Source organism: Hyperoodon ampullatus (genome assembly GCF_949752795.1).
Source record: "Hyperoodon ampullatus genome assembly, chromosome: 19".
NCBI lineage: Eukaryota > Metazoa > Chordata > Mammalia > Artiodactyla > Ziphiidae > Hyperoodon > Hyperoodon ampullatus.
This window is the reverse complement of record NC_136932.1, coordinates 18,448,631-18,468,475: the sequence shown is the minus strand read 5'-3', so window position 1 is coordinate 18,468,475 and position 19,845 is coordinate 18,448,631. Positions and strand designations below refer to the sequence as shown.

General features: G+C 52.1%; 1 protein-coding gene across 3 annotated transcripts in view; it reads right to left on the bottom strand.

The window, feature by feature from the left end:
* Positions 1 to 3,162: 3,162 nt before the first annotated feature.
* Positions 3,163 to 19,845, bottom strand: part of RNF157 (ring finger protein 157) — a gene marked incomplete at both ends in the record, with an annotated part of 78,702 nt that continues 62,019 nt past the window's right edge. For 2 of the 3 annotated variants that reach the window (XM_079725736.1, XM_079725737.1), the window contains 11 exons: positions 3,163 to 3,284; positions 9,060 to 9,170; positions 11,277 to 11,325; positions 12,214 to 12,285; positions 12,572 to 12,744; positions 13,202 to 13,313; positions 15,461 to 15,569; positions 16,281 to 16,519; positions 18,846 to 18,958; positions 19,092 to 19,251; positions 19,747 to 19,818. In XM_079725736.1, coding sequence (XP_079581862.1) covers positions 3,163 to 3,284; positions 9,060 to 9,170; positions 11,277 to 11,325; positions 12,214 to 12,285; positions 12,572 to 12,744; positions 13,202 to 13,313; positions 15,461 to 15,569; positions 16,281 to 16,519; positions 18,846 to 18,958; positions 19,092 to 19,251; positions 19,747 to 19,818 — 1,332 coding nt within the window. The remainder of the gene's footprint in view (positions 3,285 to 9,059; positions 9,171 to 11,276; positions 11,326 to 12,213; positions 12,286 to 12,571; positions 12,745 to 13,201; positions 13,314 to 15,460; positions 15,570 to 16,280; positions 16,520 to 18,845; positions 18,959 to 19,091; positions 19,252 to 19,746; positions 19,819 to 19,845) is intronic. The other variant, XM_079725738.1, reaches the window with a different exon arrangement.

Genomic DNA, 19,845 nt, shown 5'->3' with positions numbered 1-19,845 from the left:
GGGTGAAACCCAGGAAAGCCGTGGACTTGCCAAATTCTTTTACTGGGGTCATTTGCCCCATTAATTTCACCAACCTTTAAGTGACGGACTAACGGTGGACTGTGGTCCTTCCTCCTCCCTTCCCCCAGCCTCCCTCCAGTCACCAGCTTTCCTGCTCTTCAATTATTGAGGAGCTGCAGTTGGAAGTTCTCCGGTTGAAGGGGGTGGGGGTGGGGGGGTGGAGGTGAGGGCTCCTTATGAGGCCTCTGCGCAGGAGCTGTGCCCGGGGGATGGTACCCCAGCTCCCACCGAGAAACATGTCTTTCCCTCTACCCCTTGCCCTCTCTCACTCCTCCATGTCCAGCTTGTCTTGAGTCAAAGTATTAAAAGCGTGCTGGAGAAAGTCGGACAGAAACTTGCACAAATAAGCCAACTGCGCAGTTAACAGCTCTCCTTCCCTTGTGAAGTTTTATTCATTTTTAAGAATCATGCAGCAATCCATAAATATTGCATCCTTGACGTCCCCACTGTAGTGTGCCCATGAGTGCACCCAGGGAGTGAGGGGTACACAGATGGCACAACAGTACACACATACTTACACACACTAGGTGTGCAGATCCTAAAGCAAAGTGAGCAACCAGCATGCCAAGGTCAGGTGAACAGGACACAAACTCTCCCCAGGTGAGATGGCTTAACGTGTGTGGATCCGTGCCCAGGAGATGCCCCAGCGTGGGCATGACCTCTGGTGGGATGGGACTGGGGAGGAGAAGGAAAAAGGGCTCTGTGAGAAGCCTGGGATCACCACACCACCCGGAAGTGAGCTCATAGGTGAGCTCCGACCTGAGTGTGGCAGGAAGGAGCCCCAGGCCTCCGGTTAGTCTGTGTCCTTGTGTGAGAAACCAGGCCCCGTCACATTCTCTGTGGGTCAACTGCTAACAACATGACCATCTCCAGATGATGACTGGGGCGGCTGCCCTGTTCCCCGACCAGGCTCTGTGCCCTGTTCCCTGATCCCAGCCCTTTTGGATGGGATATTTCTGCTCGGCAAAGAGCTAAATGAGGGCAAAGAGGTGAGGGGATGGGGGAGAGAGCAGGAACTGTCTGAGAAACAGGAGTGAAGGGCCACTTCTCACCGGGTATGTCTTGGTTATGGAACCGAGGCCTTGAGGAATCTCTGTGAGCCTCTTCCTGGGAGAAGACAGAGCCTCCAGAAAGGGTGAAGACAATGGCTTCCTCTTAGGGTTCCTGGCCACTGTGGCGACTGTTTACCTGCATCTCCTTCATCTCAGGTAACACCACACTGTGAATACTACCTGCCGGGAGAGGAGGTGGATCTGTATGCCACCACCCCAGGCTAAGGGAGCGCCCCCTTCCCTAGTGCTTCTGGGGCTCAGACTTCAAGGAAATCAGGAAGTGTGGTTATTGCTCGAATCTTCAATATGAAAGGGGCTGTAAGAATGTTTCGGGGAAAGAAAGGACATTAAATGGGGCCTGAAACAGCACAGCCCACTGCAGGATTTCAGAGCAGGTGGACACGGGAACTCAAGGCAGAAGCTGAGATTCAGGCTTGGCTCATGTAGTGTCTGTCAGGACCACAGGCCTCCCCCTGCCCACCCCCAGGGCAGGATGTGAATCACAACCACCAGGCAGTGAGGGTCACCACGCACCTGGCGGTGCAAAGAAGCCACACAGGAGGTGCAAAAGATCCCCCGGCACTGGGCTCTCTTTGAGGCCTTGGGAAGGACCCTGAAAAGCTCTTCTAGGACAACAATTCCAACTACTAATTCAGGCCATCATGGTGGGCATAGCCTAGGGCTCTGTCACATCTCAGCCTCACAAACTGTTGGATCCCACTTTGCTTCTCAATCTCATGCTCCACTAAACAACCACCTCTTCCAAAAGCCAGCAGACAATGCATCTATCAGAGAGCTATGAGGAATCCATTGATAACACTAGTGTTGAGAGATGAACAGCCAACAGCTTACGGTCTTGCTGTTTCAGGCTGTTATTTATATGCCCTACACTGGACTGAGGTGGGGTGGACACGTGATTTGAACAGTATCTCTAAATCTCTGATGAGCCTATGGAAGGCAGGACCTCCCCCTCCCCCCATCAGGCTCAGCTGATCTGGAGGACAGGGGAGGAAAACCGGTGGGGTGGGGAGCCTCCCAGACCACCACTGACCCCAGCTCAGCCCTTCCCCCAACCTCCTTTGGGGTTCCTGGGTACCAAATGAGAACCACCGGTCCACCCCTCTCTCAGCCTATTTCTTCAACTATTTAAGAAAAGTGGGGTGGAGACGGGGGCAGCAGGGATAAGAATGCCACCTGACAGGGCGGTAGTGATGAAACGTGATAATATACGACAGTCCCTAACAAGTGCCTGGTACATAGAGGGGGTCAAAAATGCCTTTGCAGTGCCACCTTAGGATGGAGCCCCAGGCCTTCCTGAGTGCACCTGACCATAAATAACTCCCCGGTAGGGCATCATTTAACTGAGGGGTTCTCAGATTCAAGGCCTCCTTCCTAAGCAGACACACGAGGCATAGCCTCTGCTACCAGAAGCAAGAACTGTTTTCCCAACCAACCTCCTGGTGGTTGCCACTGCTTCTTGTCCTTGAGAAAGGAGCTCCTAATGCATTTTGAGGGAAACCCCACTTACAGTGCAATATGGCTTTCCCTTCTCACAGGAGTCATCCCCCAACGCCACCCCAAACTGCAGGTTTCAGATTGGTTATGATGTCCCAGAGACTAGAAAATGCCAGATGGGTGTTTGTAATGAAGTCACCCAAACTCTTGAGTCTTCTTGGTCTACCTCCTAAGGAGAAAAAAAAAAAGATGCACAAGAAATAACCAGTCTGTAGACCACAGCTCCACCTGAAGATCAAGATACAGTGGAAACATTCCAGAGACTCTCTGCAAAGGGTCTCATGAGCTGCAGTTCGAGTGGCTTTAGCCCACAAGGAGAAAAGAGGTTTCCAGTCCCTTCTGAGAGGGGAAGGATCACGGTTGCGGAAGAAGATGAGTCTGGGAGAAGGGGCAGGTGCCCTCAGCATCCAGCTTTCACGTGGGTCTAAAAAGTCTCCGTGTGTCTTGCTGAGGATGCCCAGGAGGTCAGTGGTGCCACGAGGCCAGGATGGGATGTGAGAACGGGAGGAGAGCCCTGGTACAGGGGCTAAGGCTCTCAGATGGCCAAAGGACCCCACACGCAGAGCCTGTTCTCGGGGTCCTCCAGGCTGCCAGAAGATAAGCGTCGGCGCTGCGTGTTCCGACGACTGACCACGTTGTCGTCAGCCTGCCAGGCACCTGAGAAGAGGAAAGGAAGGTTACCGGACCTTTGGTTTGGTCCAGATGTTGTATCTGGCAGGACAGTCCGGGAGTTTGGCACGAAAACTGGCAAGATGCGCATTACCTGGAACTCCCACAGGGTGCAAACCACAGCACGTGAAACTTGGGAGCAGTGGTGCCCACTGGGCTAGGGACAGTCATGGCCACTGTGGCCCACTGATGGAGGGACATGCAGGATGGTCCTTGTTTTGTGAGCTTGCCCTAGGATCCACTTTTGTATCTTTATTTGGTCTTGAAGTTTGCCTAAGTGTTACAGCGGACCAGGAAAAGAAACTGAGTCTGGCTGAGACTTTCACGAGAGCAGGAGGAGGTGAAGGGGAGGGAGAAGAGTGTGTTAATTTGGGCTCAGAGTTAGTGTTTGCTGTGGGGACCAGGGTGGGGCAGGAAGGGACTGGCTGCCCAGCAGGGTGCCAGGGACCAAATGGCATGGCAGAGAACAGAGTGACGGCTGTTCCTCTCTTTCTGCACCCGAACAGCCCACCGAGATTTGCTATCAGCTGGTGCCACCAACCCCAGGAGACATTAGCTCCAGAGCTTTGGGGTCCCCCGGGTACCATCCACGAAACTCATCATCTTCCCCCCTTGTACTGCAGTTCCTGCGCGAGAAGCACCCGCTGCCCATGCTGGAAACCCACTCTTGGTGCTTCTCTCTCCTTCATGCTCTGTATCCAATCCATCATGACCTCCTGCTTGTTCAAGCTGTAGTAAGGTCTAAATCTGTAGTCAGAAAGCCGGGGTACAGCCCCAGCTTGTAACATACTGTGTGACCTTGGGCAGGTCACTGTACTTGGAGCCCTGGTCTTCCCATCCATCAGATGGGAGACGAGTACTTACCCTCCAGGGATGCTGTGAGACCAAGCGAGGCGACATGGGAGAGTGGTGAGCAGGGCGCCTGACTCACAGAATGTGCGCGACAACCAGCCGCCCCCCAGGCCTTGTTCAGGCTACACTCATCTCCCCCAAGTCGTCCTCCCAGCCCACAGACTGGCTCCATCTGATTCATTCCCCCCAGTGCAGCGAGATGCCCCTTCTGAAGGGAGAGGATGAAGCCCTAACCCCCTGAGGTTGGGGAAAGCCTTCCATCCTCTGGCTGAGGACTGCTGAGTTGCCTCTTCCAGCACCTGCCCCCAGAAGGCCCCCCCTGAAGCCAGATGGGGTCCAGCGTGCTCCGAAGTGCTCCCCCACTGGCCCGTACCACCACCCCATTTCTCATGCTGTGTGGAAATTGCTGGATCCTCCAGCACACGGTGATCTCCTCCCGGGCAGAGCTGAGAGCCATGCCCATCAGAGGGCTCAGTTCGTGGACGGAGCCGGCTGACCCTGGAGGGTGGGCATGAGGATCACTGCGTCACGTTTGAGGGAGGCCACTCACAAATGTCTGGGGTCAGCTTCAGGTTAGGCCAGCCCAAGACACGAAACCCTTTAATGGCAGAAACACTAGGATTAAGCGGGTATAAACTGTGTATACCCATAAATGTCCTGGTGTGCTAATCCGCCCTAAGGCTCTAATAATAGTCTTGTGGAGGTGGACCCCAGGGGAAGGGGAGTGAGTGGGACAGGAAATGTTTAGGTATCTCTCACAGCCAGACGGAATGCGGGGATCTCTACTCCCTGGGGGTACCGGAGTCCGGCACATGGGTCCACAGTGCTTTTCCCCTCTAAGGGTGACAGGATGAAGAGCAGGCAAGATTGCCCTTTTAAGTTAGGAACCCCCAGATGAAATAAGTTGTTCCTTCATTTTATATAATTTGGTAGATCTCATACTTTTTCCTCTGTGTTTATGGGGCAGGACTCTGGAACTGCGGCTGTTTGGTAGGAAAGACTAAAAGCAAATGGTAAACAGGAGAGGACACACACACACACACACACACACACGCACACGCGCACACACACACACACACACAAAGTCAAATCAAAACACTGCCGCAGCCTCGAAGCCACCACCACTGGCTGCCAGGCTGCCTGGCTCTGAATTCATGAGTCCTTGCTACAAACACCACCGGTCCAGATTCTGAGCCAGGGCTGAAAACTGGCTCCTTCTGAAACAGCCTCAAGACTCAGACCTGAAGTCTCTGATCTCCCCGGCTTCTTGGTACAGTCGGTGGTGCTCTTTCCTCTAAAAAGGCTTCTGCCAGACCCTCGGCGAAACCCTGCTGCTCCGTGCATCCTGGATGCAGAAGGTAAGCCTGGAAGGCGCAGGAGGACTTCCTGAGCGAGTGCTACCATTCTGTCCAGCCCTCAGCCAGAAAAGGGAGCCTGGAGATTCAAAATCCTTCACGGGAGGTAGAGAAAGGTGGTTCCCACTTAATTCCATCCTCAGGCTCAGAAACGGGGGAGTGAAGAGACCTCTAGAGGCAGATTTGGGGAGCACATCTAGGGGGATTCCACACACCTCTTTCCTGCCTCTACCCAGCCACTAATTAAATTTAAGGTCTGTAACAGTTCCACCATCTTGTAGAGTTTCTCTCCAGGAAAAGAGAGAGTTAATTCAGATTTTTCCTTAGTATCTGCGAAGCATAACCCTTCCTAGTGGCGTCTTAGCCTTGGGTTATTTCAGGTCTCCATAAGTACTTTTCTTTGTTTTGTTTTTGGCTGCGCAGTGGCTTGGGGGATCTTAGTTCTCCGACCAGGGATTGAACCAGGCCACTGTAGTGAAAGTGCTGAGTCCTAACCACTGGACTGCCAGGGAATTCCCTCCATAAGTACTTTTAGATTTCATCGGTATGCCCACTCCTGTCCAATGCCGTCATTTAAAAACATCTGTATTGCGCTTCCCTGGTGGCGCAGTGGTTCAGAGTCTGCCTGCCGATGCAGGGGACACGGGTTCATGCCCGGGTCCGGGAAGATCCCACATGCCGCGGAGCGGCTGGGCCCGTGAGCCATGGCCGCTGAGCCTGCGCGTCCGGAGCCTGTGCTCCGCAACGGGAGAGGCCACAACAGTGAGAGGCCCGCGTACCACAAAAAACAAAAGAGAACAAAAACATCTGTATTTCCACTAATAAACTCAAATTATCTTTGCTTTTTCCCATCACACTCCCCAGAGCCTTTTCACAGAATTGTCACTGGTCCCCTGACCGCTATCCTGCCGCCTGTGTGATACTCCATCAGATTCCTTGGAGCCCCGTCTACCTAGCACGGCCTCGCGATTCTAATCGGCTCACCACCTACAATGGTCAGCTCAGATTTCCTCCCTTTGAGAACCTTGCAGAACAATCTCAGAACATACCATCGCCCCCCCACCTTGGTCTTGGGGCCAAAGAAGACCCAGAGGCTTCTTAGGGGAAGAGGTGCTGGAATGACACAGGTGCTTTCTCAGCATCACTCCCACAAGGGTGATGAGAGCAGCGAGGATGGGGACCTGAGCCATCCTTGCCGCCAGCTGGGGCTCCTGGCAGAGCACCTGTGGGCCTGGGGAGGGTGGACCATGGGATGCTCCCCGGGCTCCCTCCTTGTGGGCGCTCCGTGAGGGGGTGGCATCCGTGTGGGGAGGGAAACAGCGTGGAGAGGGGGACCAAGTGCCTGAGAAGCTGCCCTGACGGCCAAGCCAGCCTGAGGCACCTCAGTCATAGGATGGAACTTTGAACTTACAGCTGAGCGTGGTGAGGTCTGTTGATTCCACGGGACCTACCACAGTGGATGCTCCTGTCATTAACCCGACATTAACCCGACAGATGCTTCCAGAGAGTTCCCCAGCTCTTTACTACCAGTGTGACGCTGACAGCAGAACCCGAGAAACATTTTACCAAGAGAGCAGATGCACTTTCCTTCTCCCGTAAGAGCCCTTGAGACCTCGGGGTGAGGCTACGATGCAACCCTCAACTCCCTCTCCCGGCAGCCGCCACTGTCATTCGGTTTCATGTCTGGCCTGAACGGTGAAGCCAGTTTAATCTGAGAATGGCTGGCTCCCGAGATCACCGTAAAGAAGCCCAGGCATTGTTTTCCTTCCAGGTCTCGCTCCCCTGCTGCAATCCCAGAGTGGAATAAACATCCACCAGCAGGTTGGCCGGAAGGAGTTAGGGAGAGGAGGAAGCACAAGGCCTGGGGTCAGTTTCCACCAGCATGGGTGGCTGAAACAATTCCCAGGAGCTCTCTCTGCCAAACACGGGGGTTGGTGGGGAGCCACTGCGGGGAGGCAGGAGCCTAGATTCCTCTCTTGAAGCCCAGTGAGCGGCTGGCCGGCACAGCTGCCACAGACTCAGGGCGGAGTGAGAGCAGAGATGGCATCTTCCCCAACTAGTGACCAAAACAAATCCTGCCCGTAACCTTTGCCACAGAAGCATCCCTGCTTTTGTGGAACAGGGATTAACCTATTCTCACAAATATTTTTTTTCCTGGAAAATTTCAGCATATTAAATACAGGCTCTTGCCAGTTAGGAATGGAAGCCTCAGCGAGGGCCCCTCAGATGTGCGCGCGCCCAGCAAGCTTGGGGTTGGGTGTGGGTGAACATGAACTTTCACATGAAGTCTGGATAACCTAAATGAGTTTCAAAATAAACAAACTGGACAGACAGACGTACATTTGGCAAAAAGACATGAGAAACAAATGGACAGACAGAAGCCAGGTAAAGAGTGGGAAGGCAGGAAGTGAAGTGTACCCTGGACCTCAGCCGCTCTGGCCCAGGCCTGGCTGGGTCAACGCTAAGTGGGAAGGGACCGGAGAGCCCCTGGGAAGGCCGTGGGAGGCGTCTCTGGGGATTACGGCTTCCTCCACCACAAGCCTGCATGGGGCCAGAGGGGTGAGGACCTGGGTCTTTTGCAAGCTGATGGAGAGTGGCAACCACAGGAGTTTGTGTCCCTCCAGCACCTGTAGCCACGTCGCCAAGAGAGTAAAGCACTGGACCCACGACGGGACGTGGTTGTCCTGAAGCTTAAACATGTCCAGGGCATGTTTAAGAGATTACAAACCACGCAACATGAAGGCAGTCTCTGCCGTGAACCCAGGAGGGGCAATTTCGACCTAGTCCACCGGGCAAGACGTGGCTTTAGAGCCATGGTTGGTGAAGCCCTTGGTGAGCACGGAGCAGAGGGACATCAGTGCCCAGAGTGTGACTGACAGGTGGGCTCCTCCTGAGAACTCATCCCAGATTCAGTTTAGTGTCATGAGAAGGAATAAGGGGCACGTTGATGGCCCTGATTGAATTTACAGAGTTAGGGCTCCAGGGAGAAGAGTCACCCTCGACCCCTGATCGTTCCTTTGGGATCCAAATCTAGGGAGCACAAGGCAACTGGTGGTAGCCCAGGGCTCACTGGGTCACAGAGCTAGTCTATAAAACGCTGGCTTTGAAATTCCTCTCTGATCCTAACTAAACACTCTCCTCTGAGGGGCTACAGGTTCCCTTTTCAAGGGCTCAGGCTCTCTTTCCAAGACCTTATCACAGAGGCCGTGTCTGCCTTAAACTGCCTGTTGATGGAAACAAGACCAGGCCCCCTGCCATGGGATCTGCAAGATCATGATGGAGGGGGCACGGTCAGGCCAAATCGGAAGGCTTTGGAGGTATTTTTGTGCCTTTCTCCATGCCCAAATAGTCTCGCTTAGAGCAGAGTCGCTCTTTGCCCAAGGACTCTCCCGAGGCCGCCTCACTTCCTTTCAGCAACTGGCTCCCAGCACCTTAGCAAAGCCCATGCCTTCTTGCAGGAACTGCAGGGCAGGAGATGGGTGTCCCAGGGTGAGAGCAGGGGTGCGAGCAGGGGAGCGTCTCCCACCAAGTTCATGTTCAGCAGACTGCCACTCACCGGGTAAGCAGACCTCAGAGCACAGCTTATTGTCCAGTGCTTTCACGCTGGCGATGTCAAAGTCATTGTTATTGTCACACTCCATACCTAGAAATGCGAATGTCCTCTGGCCTGTAACGGAGTTAAGGCAGTTAGAGAGGGCCTGGCTGTGTTTTTCTCTGCTTCGCTGTCCTTAAAATAAAAATCTTAAGGATGGAGACAAAAAAAATCAAATCATATGTTAAAAAAAAGACAATAATTAAGTGGGTAGAGTGGACAGTAAAGGAAACTGTGTGGGTATGTTTGTGTTCTCGCTCTGTTCTGCTTTGTTTCCTTAACTGGCCCCTTTCCAGACTTCGTTCCTGGGAAATCAGACCCTGGGGAGGTCTGTGGGATTCGGACACGCAGACCCGGGCCCAGAGCAGAGCTAAGCCAGGCTGGAAGAGCCAGGAGAGCCGCGGGGGAAGTGACCCCGGGCTCCGGCCTGTGTCTGTCGGTGCACGTGGGGTGTGTTTATGACCACAAGGCTCTGCGAAATGACTAATACATAAAATGGCAATTAAAGCTCTTTGGTTCCGTAATTTTGCATCTCAAATCAAAGAATCGCTTCGTTCGCAAAATTATGATTTATTTTCTTTGAGACTTAATTTGCTATTCTGAGTATGTTTTAAGGGGCTGACCAGAAACCTACAGTCATGTAAGATGGGAAGGGGACAGTTTTAGATGTTATTTTTTCAAGCCCCCCACCCGGTTCTTTTTCCTTGGTGAAAGGGAGAGGAAGAAACATACATCTACTGCGTACGGCATGTCAGGTGGAAACCACATATGGAATGTCAGGCGGAAACCACGTACTGCCCTGTGCCTTTTAGAAGCAAATATTCTACTGGGGACGACAATCACAATGGAGAACTCGGAGCCTTGCACCCTGAAGACATCAACCGAGGGGAGGTAGCGCCCAACCCCGGCTTGGTTGGCGCGCGCGTGCGGCAGAGGCACAGCCTGGGCGACCACCCCTCCTCCAGCACTACTTGGCCAGGAGAGAGTGGTCAAGTGCACATGCGCACCCCCTGCACACCACACCGCCCCCCAAGCAACTGCCATGGCCAAAGCAGAAGCGACTAGCGTGACATCTGCATCCAGGCTGGGATCCAGGTTTGCTCTGGAGGTTGCCCTTCTGTGGAGGCACCTCAGAAGAGCAGAGGGAAGAGACACCGGTTCCTGGGACGCCTGGTCCTACACTCCCAGGTGGGATTCCCAGCTCGCCTCCCCCGCCAACCCGCTTCCTTGCTCTATATGTAGGTCGTTCCTTTGCTTCTCGGCTTACTAGAAACAAAATTCTTCCGACTGAAGATATAATTGACCTTATTTACAAAACAGAAATAGAGTCACAGATGTAGAAAACAAACTTATGGTTATGGCGGGGGGGAAGGGAGGGGAGGGATAAATTGGGAGATTGGGATTGACATATACACACTACTATATATAAAATAGATAACTAATAAGGACCTGCTGTAGAGCACAGGGGACTCTACTCAATACCCTGTAATGGCCTATATGGGAAAAGAATCTAAAAAAAGAGTGGATATATGTATATGTATAATTGATTCACGTTGCTGTACAGCAGAAACTAACACAACATTGTAAGCCAACTATTCCAATTAAAAAAAATATCTACTTGAGGCCTGAATGATGGTAAAGAGAATCGTTCCAATAGCCTACAAACACTAGTCTACACTGAGGTGCTAACGTCTCTTCACCTCACCTTCGCTGTGCCACCAGGGCTGTGATCCTTCTGCTGCTGTAACATCAGCCGTTTTCTTCACTAAAGCAGGAAAACCTACTGCCTAACAGTCGGTTCCCCCAAGGGGAGGAAGCTGTTCTCCTGATGCAGCTGAACTTTGGGGCTGCTAGAGCAGTTCTGTGAGACTCAGCTGAGAAGCTGAAGCAGGAAGGAAGGTGATGGCAGTTGCCCAAGAAGCTTCAGGATCTACTCAACGTAAATGGAGAACTACATGTATCTTCTGCAGCCTTGGCTCAGAGGCCCAGAAAGAGCCGGGAAGGCTGCTGAGGTCCTCAGATACTCTGCTTGCTTTGATATTCCATCAAGAAGACAACCTTTCCCCAAAGCCACACCCTTGAGCAGTGCCACCAAGTCACTCCAGTGCCCCTTTCTGTACCCTTTAGAGAATACCCGGGAAAGAAATATAATAAAAGGGAGCAAAAGACCAGGTCTTTTACCATCTTCTTGTGTGGGTGATCCGTCCTCTTCTTCTAGAACATCATTTCCCTAGGACAGAAGGAAGGCACTGTGAGTCCATAAAGCAGTGAAATGAGTCTACTGATTGTCAGAAGACAGAACTAATCACCCTCATGGTATCCATACATTTCCTGTCCGTGTGAGATGGCTGGGAGGCCCAGCAGAGGCAGCTTTTGCTTGGCGAGGCAGGATCGGCCCGTAGGGACCAGGTCTGAGGCACGTTACAGAGGGACCAGGTCTGAGGCACCTTACAGAGGGACCCTGGGACTGTCAGGAATAGCCTTGGTAATAGTTTAGCTCACACTGTTTCTCTCAGGTGGAAATAAAAGTTGTCAAATGAAAAAGCAAACCATGAGATCATAAAACTTTCAGAAACCCTTTAGGATCCCCAACCCCATCCAGATACTCCTTTGAGAACATCTGGCTCAAGAGAAAGTTGTAGAGTCCCCACGGGGAGCTGGGCATTCCATATACTTCAGCCACAGCTCCATCAGAGCACTTCTCACGCTGAGTTATAACTCTGATTCCTCCATCAGACGGAGCTCCGGGATGGGTGGGATGGGTGGATTGGGGGCATGGGCAGGCAAAAGCCATGTCACTCGGTCTTTGTGTCCCCCAGTGCCAGGAAGATGTGAGATGCCTGTGCCAGGTAAATACTAAGTGAATTGGAGGACAAACACCCTCTCAAGGGTCTGGCCTGGAAGACTTCCCTCTGGAACGCACCCCACGCCTATTACGCTGAGACCAGCGCCCTCTGCTAATCGGACAGTCCCTCTGCCTGCACCCTGCCTCTAACAGATCCAAGTGCACCACCTTGGAAGGCTTCTTCCAGAACAGCCCCCATCCTATTTGCATCCTCTGCCAGCGCCGGCAGTCCCTCTGACCGGGGAGGGGCACCAGCGTCCACCTTGCTCTTACCTCTGCATCCTGCTCTTCGGCGGCGGCGGCGAGGCCCGCAAAGTTGCAGTCTGGAGACGCCGCTGGTGTCACCTGCAAAGGAGCAACAAAAGTCAAGATGCAGATGCCACCGGCTCTCCTACCCAGCTCGCCCGGCAGCAAACGCAAACCAAGTCCTCAGGACAGAAGTGGTGCCACACGGAAGATCACATCTGAGGGAGTCTTTGATTCAACGACACGGTACCCTGTTTTCCAGGGCTCCCCTCCCGAGCACTGGGGGGCTTTGCTGATCTCCCTGGCAGGCCCTGGACTGAGCTCCTTGGGACTCGAGTACAGAGCAGAGCAGAGCGGCGAGGGCGATCCCATGCTCCTCTCTTACCTCTGCTTCTTCTGAGGGGGTCCTGCTGGCGGCCCGGGGGCAGGGGAGAGCCTCCCCGTCCTCTTCCGTGCCAGGGGCGATGTAGGAGCCGGACATGGAGGAGACGGTGTCGGTGCTGATCTGGGAGGACACCATGGACATGACCGACTGGGCCAGACTGCTGCTGGCAGGGTCTTTGGAGACAGGAGTTGGAGGAAGGACACGGAGGTCAGGCCCGGCTGCTGTGAGTGCACTGGGAGCAGAGCTCTCTCGCTGCACCCGGGCAGTGAGGACACCAGCGGCCTGGCCTTGCCCTCACCAAATAGGGTTTAGATGGAAGGTTTTCCAAGGTTTAGCTCCAAACTCAACCTCAGGGATGAGGGATTTGCTTTTCCCTGTCATAATGTTAAAGAAAACCTTACGACAGCAGGACTGGGAGTGAGATACCTGCTTCTGCCCCAGCTCAGCCACTAGACCGCCCTCTCATTGCAAGGGAGCAAGTCTCACTTCCTCTCAAGCCGGGGCCTATTTTGTCTGCCGCTTAGGTATTAATGTGCTGCTCCCCAGTCCATCCGGGAGGAAATATTAGAAGCACTATGGACTCGGCTGACGGGGAAGGACCTGCAGTTGTTCCCGCCCACCATCATGTACCTTCTGGGGAGGAAATTGTGGAGGAGAGAGGCGTCCCCGTGCAGGACGACTGGTCAATAGCTCCTGACGATGACAAGGTCAGGTTCTCACTTTCTGGGGTGATGCCACATTCCTGGGGGGGAAGAAGTAAGCGCCAGTCAAACATGTTAGAGGGGAGGGGTCAGGGCAGGGGGCCCGGGCAAGGAGGAGGAAAGGGGATCTGGGAAGGGCGGCAGGAGGCGACATGCAGAGGGAGGGCTGGTCTCTCCTCTCATCACTTCTGTGCACCCCTGACCCGGAGTGGCTGTCTCCCGGGGGGAGGAGCAAGCACATCCTGCCCGAGGCCCAGCAGCTGCTGGAGCCACACAAAGACCGCAGTTCAGGTGACACAGGTCACCCAGCAGCTGTGACATGGGAACACCCCAGGTTTCCCCAGGATAAGCTCTTCTTCTTTTTTTTTTTTTTTTTTTTTTTTTGTGGTACGTGGACAAACAGCTCTTCTTCTGAAGGGAGAGAACACAAAACCAGCGGAGGCCCCGGTACCTGCTGGGCTTCTCCTCTGGGATGGAGGGTTAGTTCCAGCTCGATGGATCTAATACAAACACTGCCTGTCCCCCAGCCCACGCCCGGCACCCCCATCAGTCACCTGGGCTCACAACCTCGGTGCACCCCAGGGCAGATGCAAAGGCCTACTGATTCTCTCTCTACAGCCTGTGTTCTCTCTTCCAGGTCTTCTTTTCTTAAAACCTTGGTTCATGGGCTTCCCTGGTGATGCAGTGGTTAAGAATCCACCTACCAGTGCAGGGGATACGGGTTCGAGCCCTGGTCTGGGAAGATCCCACATGCCACGGCGCAACTAGGCCCGTGAGCCACAACTATTGACCCCGCGTGCCACAACTACTGAGGCTGTGTGCCACAACTACTGAAGCCCGCGTGCCCAGAGCCCGTGCTCCACAACAAGAGAAGCCGCCGCAATGAGAAGCCCATGCGCCACGATGAAGAGTAGCTCCCGCTCGCCACAACTAGAGAAAGCCCGCGCGCAGCAACGGAGACCCAGCACAGCCAAAAAAATTAATTAATTAAATAAATAAAATTAAAAAAAAAAAAAACCTTGGTTCAGGCAACCCTCCTGCCTGGCTTGGTCTGTCTCCTGCCCAATCCAGTCTGCACACCGCCGCCAGGTGGGCCCTCGTGAAGCCATGTTCCCACTGTACCGCTGGCCTGCTCAGGGCCCCCACTTCTGCTCCGTGCTTCACGTGTACTGTCCCTGCCACCAGGAATGTTTCTCTCACCTGTCTCTTCGTGTCTAAGAAATTTTGATATTCAGCTCAAACGCTGCTCCGCCATCACTGCTTCTGGTTCCCTTCACTTGACGTGATCCTCCACAGCACGTCAGTGTCTCTGTTTTGGGAGCCCTTCCTTTCTCTGGTTAAAATTCATTCACTCATTCAACAAACACTTACTAACACCTATGTGCCAGATGTGGTGTTGTTATTCATGTACATGTCCTGTCTCCTACTGGACCATGAGCTCCTCAGGACAGGAACCGCTTTTCACCTTCCTATGCTCCGCTGCACCTAGCCCACCGCCTTACCAGGGGTGGGCTCGACAGCCTGCTGACCTCTGTTATATAAAGCCTGTGAGGGCGCACAGGGTAGAGGATCCCATCTTCCACTCAGCCGCCCAGCTTTTCCACCAGCTGCGCCTGCGTCCAGAACCTGCCCTCCTCTGACATCTGCTCAGTTCGTCTCACCTCCTCTGTCCATGGACCACCTTTTTTTTTTTGCCTGCAACTGCGTGGCATGTGGGATCTTAGTTCCCCAACCAGGGATCGAACCCACACCCCTTTGCAGTGGAAGCACAGAGTCCTAACCACTGGACTGCCAGGGGAGTCCCCTTGTCCACGGACCACTTTTTAAAGCGAGCCTCCCCACCCTTATGTGACACACGGATCCCCGGTAACACCTGACACAGTTTTGTACTGACTGTCTTTTGTGTACACCCCCACCCCAACCACGAAGCCTATAAGCGCCAGGAGGGCAGAACTTTTGTGTCTTCCCACTGCTGCTGTCCTCAGCATAAAGGATCATGCCTGGTCAGTAACTCAGGCCCCGTACACTGATAAAAGACTGAGTCTGGTGACACCTTTGCTGCTGTCTCAGAGAGTGCTCAAAAGGCATTTGATGAATGAATGAGACCAGACGGGCCGGAAGAGGCCAGCAGGCAGGAAGGAGAGCACCTGGAGTCCAAAACCAAACAAGGAAGGACAATGCACATTACCTCTCTGAGACGTTGGGCTGACGGTCTCTGAGACAGGGGCGTCTCAGATTCGCTGCATGAACGCTCATCTTCCTCTTCGTGCAGCACAGAAGAATTCTGGGAGATGGACCTGCATAAGCCCGGAGGGAGAAGCAGCTGCAGCCAATGCCCCTTAAAGAACAGAACTCGCCTGCACTCCCATTAACCAGACGTCACAGGGAGAAGAGGGCCCTGAGGGGAACCGGAGGGAACCTAAATCTTAGGAAGGAGTGGGGACATGAGAAAGGGCACCAGAGGGTCTGAGACCTCTTCTGGGCATCGGAAAATCAGAGTTTTACCTTTAGCTCCTTCAAACAATTGTGTCTGAACTGGGGGAAAACCACTGACATTTTTAGGGTTTCAATGTTTTCATCTGTAAGATTACCCTCCTCTCCTCTGCCGTGGAAACTTATTATGACTTGCTCCTAGTTGGATGCAAATGCCTAAGAAACACAGATCACAAGGTTCCTTCGGTCCTCAGACTAACTGATGCTCCCAGGGGCCTGAGTGACCCTAACGATGTCATCGTCCCTATACCCCATACTCTCCTCCCACAACAGAATACGTGAGAGGTTCGTCCGTCTGGATCCTCCTAAGTACCCATGTACCATCTTATTTTCCTCTCCCAAGGGATAGGTGCTAGCCCAGGTCTTCAGTGCAATGAGCAGCTCTGGGAACAGCCCAGAGGGTCTACACTGCCCTGGGACTTGGGACTCGACCCAGCACCAAGGAGGTGAAAGATGGATTGAGAGCATCTCATCAAGGACCCCAGGGCCAACGCTATTGCATGCTGGCTACTCACTTGGAGAGACTGTTTCTGAGCTTGAGTCCTGGGCTGCTGCAGTCGGACAGGCGGTCGAGGGGGGAGAGCGTCCGGACAGGAGGCAGGTGGCCGTCACTGCCGTAGGAAGGCAGCATTCCCGACAGGTGTCTGTCTCCAAGGACGTGGAGTGGGGGGACTGCCGGGGATGGGGTAAGGGGCCCATTGAGGGCCTCCAGAAGAGACACCACTTCATAACCCGGTGGAATGTTCTCTGAGGACTAGGGGAATCAGAGACAGGTTGGGAAATTAATTAAATACTCTTTGTTTTATGGTATGAGCGTGTTTCTTCCTCTGCGTTGGAAAAACGCTTTCTTTTACATCTAGTCTGGGGCTCTGGCAAAGGAAAGCTGTATTAGAAGCAGAAGAAAGATAAAATATCAGAGAACCGCATGTTCCTTGACTCTGCTTACCGATGAACTTCTTCTTAATACTGTTGATTTTTTCCGATTATAGTAGAAATATATGTTCATTACAGGAAATTTGGAAAATACATAAAAGTGGAAAGAAGGAAAAAAGTCATCAACCATCAAATCACCCAAAGTGATAACTTTTGTTAGCATTCTAGTGTTATTTTCTTCCAATGTTTTTTCCTCTGTACTGTTTACACAGTTGTGATCAATGTGTTAATGATAATTTTTTTTTTTTTTTTTTGCGGTACGCGGGCCTCTCACTGCTGTGGCCTCCCCCGTTGCGGAGCACAGGCTCCGGACGCGGTTAATGATAATTTTATACCCCGCTTACCTCACAGAACATAAATATTTTCCTTCACATGCATCCCCTTTCATAGACACCATACATTTCCTTACTCTTCCATTGGTGCTGGCTATTTAGTTGTGTCCATATCCTACTGTAAACAACACTTTGATGAACATCTGTTCATCTATTGGGCATAAATCTCTTTTTTTCAGATCATTTTCTGGGTATTAAATTCTAAGACCTTAGATTACCAAGTACAAATGTTTTTAAGGCTCTTAATATATACAGCTGTTTTGTTTTGTTTATTTTCAGTGATCTTTCTAGTTACACCCTTACAAGCAGTACAGACTACCTGTTTTAATTGCTTCTCGGCCAGCATGGGGTATCTTTAAAAAAGCAAGTTTTTAAATGTGAAAGGTGAAAAATGGTCTCTCATCTTAATTTGCATGTTGTTGATTTTTAACGTGGTTGACTTTTTAAAAAATGACTGTTGACCAGCTATGTTTCCTCTTCTGAGAAATTCTTTATATCCTTTGCCCCATTTATCTACTATTTCATTCAAGTGAGTGATGGTAAAGATACTAGCCTTTCCTCTGATGCAAATGTTGTGAGTACATTTTTTTTTCTTTAGATGATTTGCTGTTTGGTTTTAACTTTGGTCATCTTTTACACATCTAAAGTTTAAAAATTTTTATGCGATAAAATCTACAGTTCGGGGGGCTTCCCTGGTGGCGCAGTGGTTGAGAGTCTGCCTGCTGATGCAGGGGACACGGGTTCGTGCCCCAGTCCGGGAGGATCCCACATGCCGCGGAACGGCTGGGCCCATGAGCCATGGCCGCTGAGCCTGTGCGTCCGGAGCCTGTGCTCCACAATGGAAGAGGCCACAACAGTGAGAGGCCTGCGTACCACAAAAAAAACATTAAAAAAAAAAAATCTACATGTTCGGGACTTCCCTGGAGGTCCAGTGGTTAAGACTCCGCACTTCCACTGCAGGGGGTGAGGGTTTGATTTCTGGTCGGGGAACTAAGATCCCACATGCCGCGCGGCGTGGCCAAAAAAAAAAAAAATCTACAGGTTCTTTTTTTGGTAGCATTCCATTGTTTTCAAGCTTAGAAAGCCCTCTCCCATCCATAGTCAACTAAAGAATCATCTATAATTTATTCTAGGTTTTAAATGTTTGGCTTGCTCTGTTTTTAGTGCAGTTAACTAGTTACCCCACCTGGAATTTGTTATCTGGTAAGGAGTGAAGCGCTAAACTGATTGTTCCTCCCTAAAGCACTACCTCATCATTCCAATACCATTTACTGAATAATTGATAATTAATCTCTTCCACTAGCGTGTTAACCTAAAGACAAGACCTTCTGGTCTATAACTACAAAGCGTGGAGGCTTGACACCATCACTTACACCACGAGACAGAGGTGAATTATTTCATCTATGTGGCTCCCAGTCCCTGAAGCCACAAAATAAGACAAAGAAAAACAGCTACCTTCTCGGAGGATTCAGATAAAAATGGTAAATTGTATCTAAATCCCAAACAATCATCCCCTTGTTTCTGCTTGGGGGCGTTCCAGAGCCGGACCCCATCCCCACCCCCATCCACCCGGACACTGGAGTGAAACAGCAAGCTGACAGCTCTAGGGATGGTAAATGTTAACTGGACGCTGAGTCCCCAAGGTGGAAAGGGGAGGTTTTAATGATCAGAACCTCATTTTCCACTGTACTATTGGCTGGTGTTTAACACAACATGATCTCGGCCAGCTTACTCAGACCTTCAGAATGCCAGGGTTTAATTACTTGCCACAAAGTGACGTGAAGAAGGACAAAAGGTGAAAAAAGCCCAACTTACTGAATGCTCTTCTGAGTCGGATGTCTGGGATGAGAGGATGGGGTTAAAGCTGGTTGGGGACAGAGGGCCCAGTTTCTTCCTCATGGCTCTGATCTGAAGCAGTGCCCGGAAGGCTGTGAAGAAGAAAACAAGCCATCAGGACACGGTGATGCAGGAGTCAAGGTGGACAAGAGCCCGCACAGAAGCCACGACCCCTTCTCCCCCGAGGGCTGACCTCGGGGACCCAGCAGGGCCTCCGGGGCTTACGCAGTCGGCAGATGGGGCAGTTGTTGGCCTGGTAGCGCAGGGTGTCGGCGCAGGTGTTACACAGGCAGAGGTGACGACATGGCAGAATCAAGGTGTCCCGCACGTCTGAGAGACACACCACACACTCGGCACTGTTATCACTCACTTCATCCTCAGCCACCTGGCCGGGGGACAGAAATTTAGCCAGTGTCACAAAGACCGTCACGTCACATACTTTCTTTAGAAGGCGGCCTGCATGCAGAGCTGAGACAATGCACTTGGTAAACTACATTGAACTTGGTAGTTTACCAAGTGCATTGGCACACTGAGTTTCACTTCTTCTGGCAACTGTTTGTCTCAAGCTCATCCTCTGAGGTTGAGATCCGGTCCTGTCTGAAAGTCGGAGCTGAAGGGGCCCAGGAGGCCACCCAGGGAAGTGGTGAGCAATGAACTGAGTGAGCAGAGCTGTGCCAAAGAACCGATCCAAACCAGCCTATGTTCTCATTTCCAAAGTTATATAAGTATAATCATCTAAAACGAGGAAGAAGAAATACCCTTCTAGGACCAAATGGATTCCAGAGTCTGGCATGCTGAGTTCCTAGATCCTGGCTGGATCAGAGAAGTTCTCACTTTGCCTCCTGGGAAGAGTGCATTCAGAACTGTGGATGGAACTTGCCTTAGACTCTTGCGTGTTGTACTTGTTTTCAATTCCATAGATCTCCTGAAGGAGGTAGCTGACCCCATCCACCTGAAGAGCAAATGGAAAAGTTCAAGG